The following is a 683-nucleotide window of genomic DNA, read 5'->3' as shown; positions in this document are numbered from 1 at the left end:
ACAGCTTGTAATTGATGATAAATGAAACAAGCTAATTAATAAACAAGTCATAAATCATCCATAAATCCTTTTTGAGCGTAGTCTTATTTTGAAGTTGTTCCCGTCCTGCCTGGTTTTGTTTATATATTTTAAATTAGTGTTATTTTCTTTCCACATTTTAGCAGTCATGGAAAACTCCACAGAGGAGCTGAAAGAAGGGGGAGGAGCCAACACTGAGATAACCGAGGAGGAGGCGGAGCTAACAGAGGAGAAAACGCACAATAACCTCAAAGGTACAAAACAAAACCTCATTAAAAATGTTATGTGTTTTAGCTGAAGAAAAAGTGTTTTTCTCTGATGTGTTAAAATCTTTTCTCCTCCAGGAGCAATCAACGGAGTGATGGAGGCGGCAGCGAGCGGAGGAGAGAAGCTTCAGAATGGAGACCGAGGAGGAGGAGGAGGAGGAGGAGGAGGAGGGATCATGGGAGCTGAAGGAGGAGGTGACCTGTCCTCCATCAACGCCATGATGTCAACAGTGATGTCGGCAGCAGGGACCATTAATGGAGCAGGAGATGGAGAAGGAGAAGGAGAGAGCGGAGTCACCTCCGCCAACTCCTCGGCCGGCCCCTCCCCAAGGTGAATACTGACCATTAGACTGAGCTTCACTCAGGTGTTTCTAGCTGTTTTACCTGTTTAATACAAAC

The 683-nt window shown here is 45.1% G+C and overlaps 1 protein-coding gene across 1 annotated transcript; it reads left to right on the top strand.

Moving 5' to 3' along the window:
* Positions 1 to 166: 166 nt before the first annotated feature.
* LOC111651039 (uncharacterized) lies at positions 167 to 615 on the top strand (the record flags this gene model as incomplete). The annotated part of the gene is made up of 2 exons (XM_023400998.1): positions 167 to 272; positions 363 to 615. Coding segments are annotated over exons 1-2 (359 nt in total), but the record flags the coding sequence as incomplete, so codon positions are not given.
* Between the last annotated feature and the right edge of the window lie 68 nt (positions 616 to 683).

This window comes from Seriola lalandi, unplaced genomic scaffold (assembly GCF_002814215.2).
Source record: "Seriola lalandi dorsalis isolate HSWRI2012SDOR001 ecotype SW California unplaced genomic scaffold, Sedor1 jcf7180002053177, whole genome shotgun sequence".
In the NCBI taxonomy this organism is placed as follows: Eukaryota; Metazoa; Chordata; class Actinopteri; order Carangiformes; family Carangidae; genus Seriola; species Seriola lalandi.
Note: the sequence above shows the minus strand (reverse complement) of the source record. Positions and strands in the feature narration are given on the sequence as shown.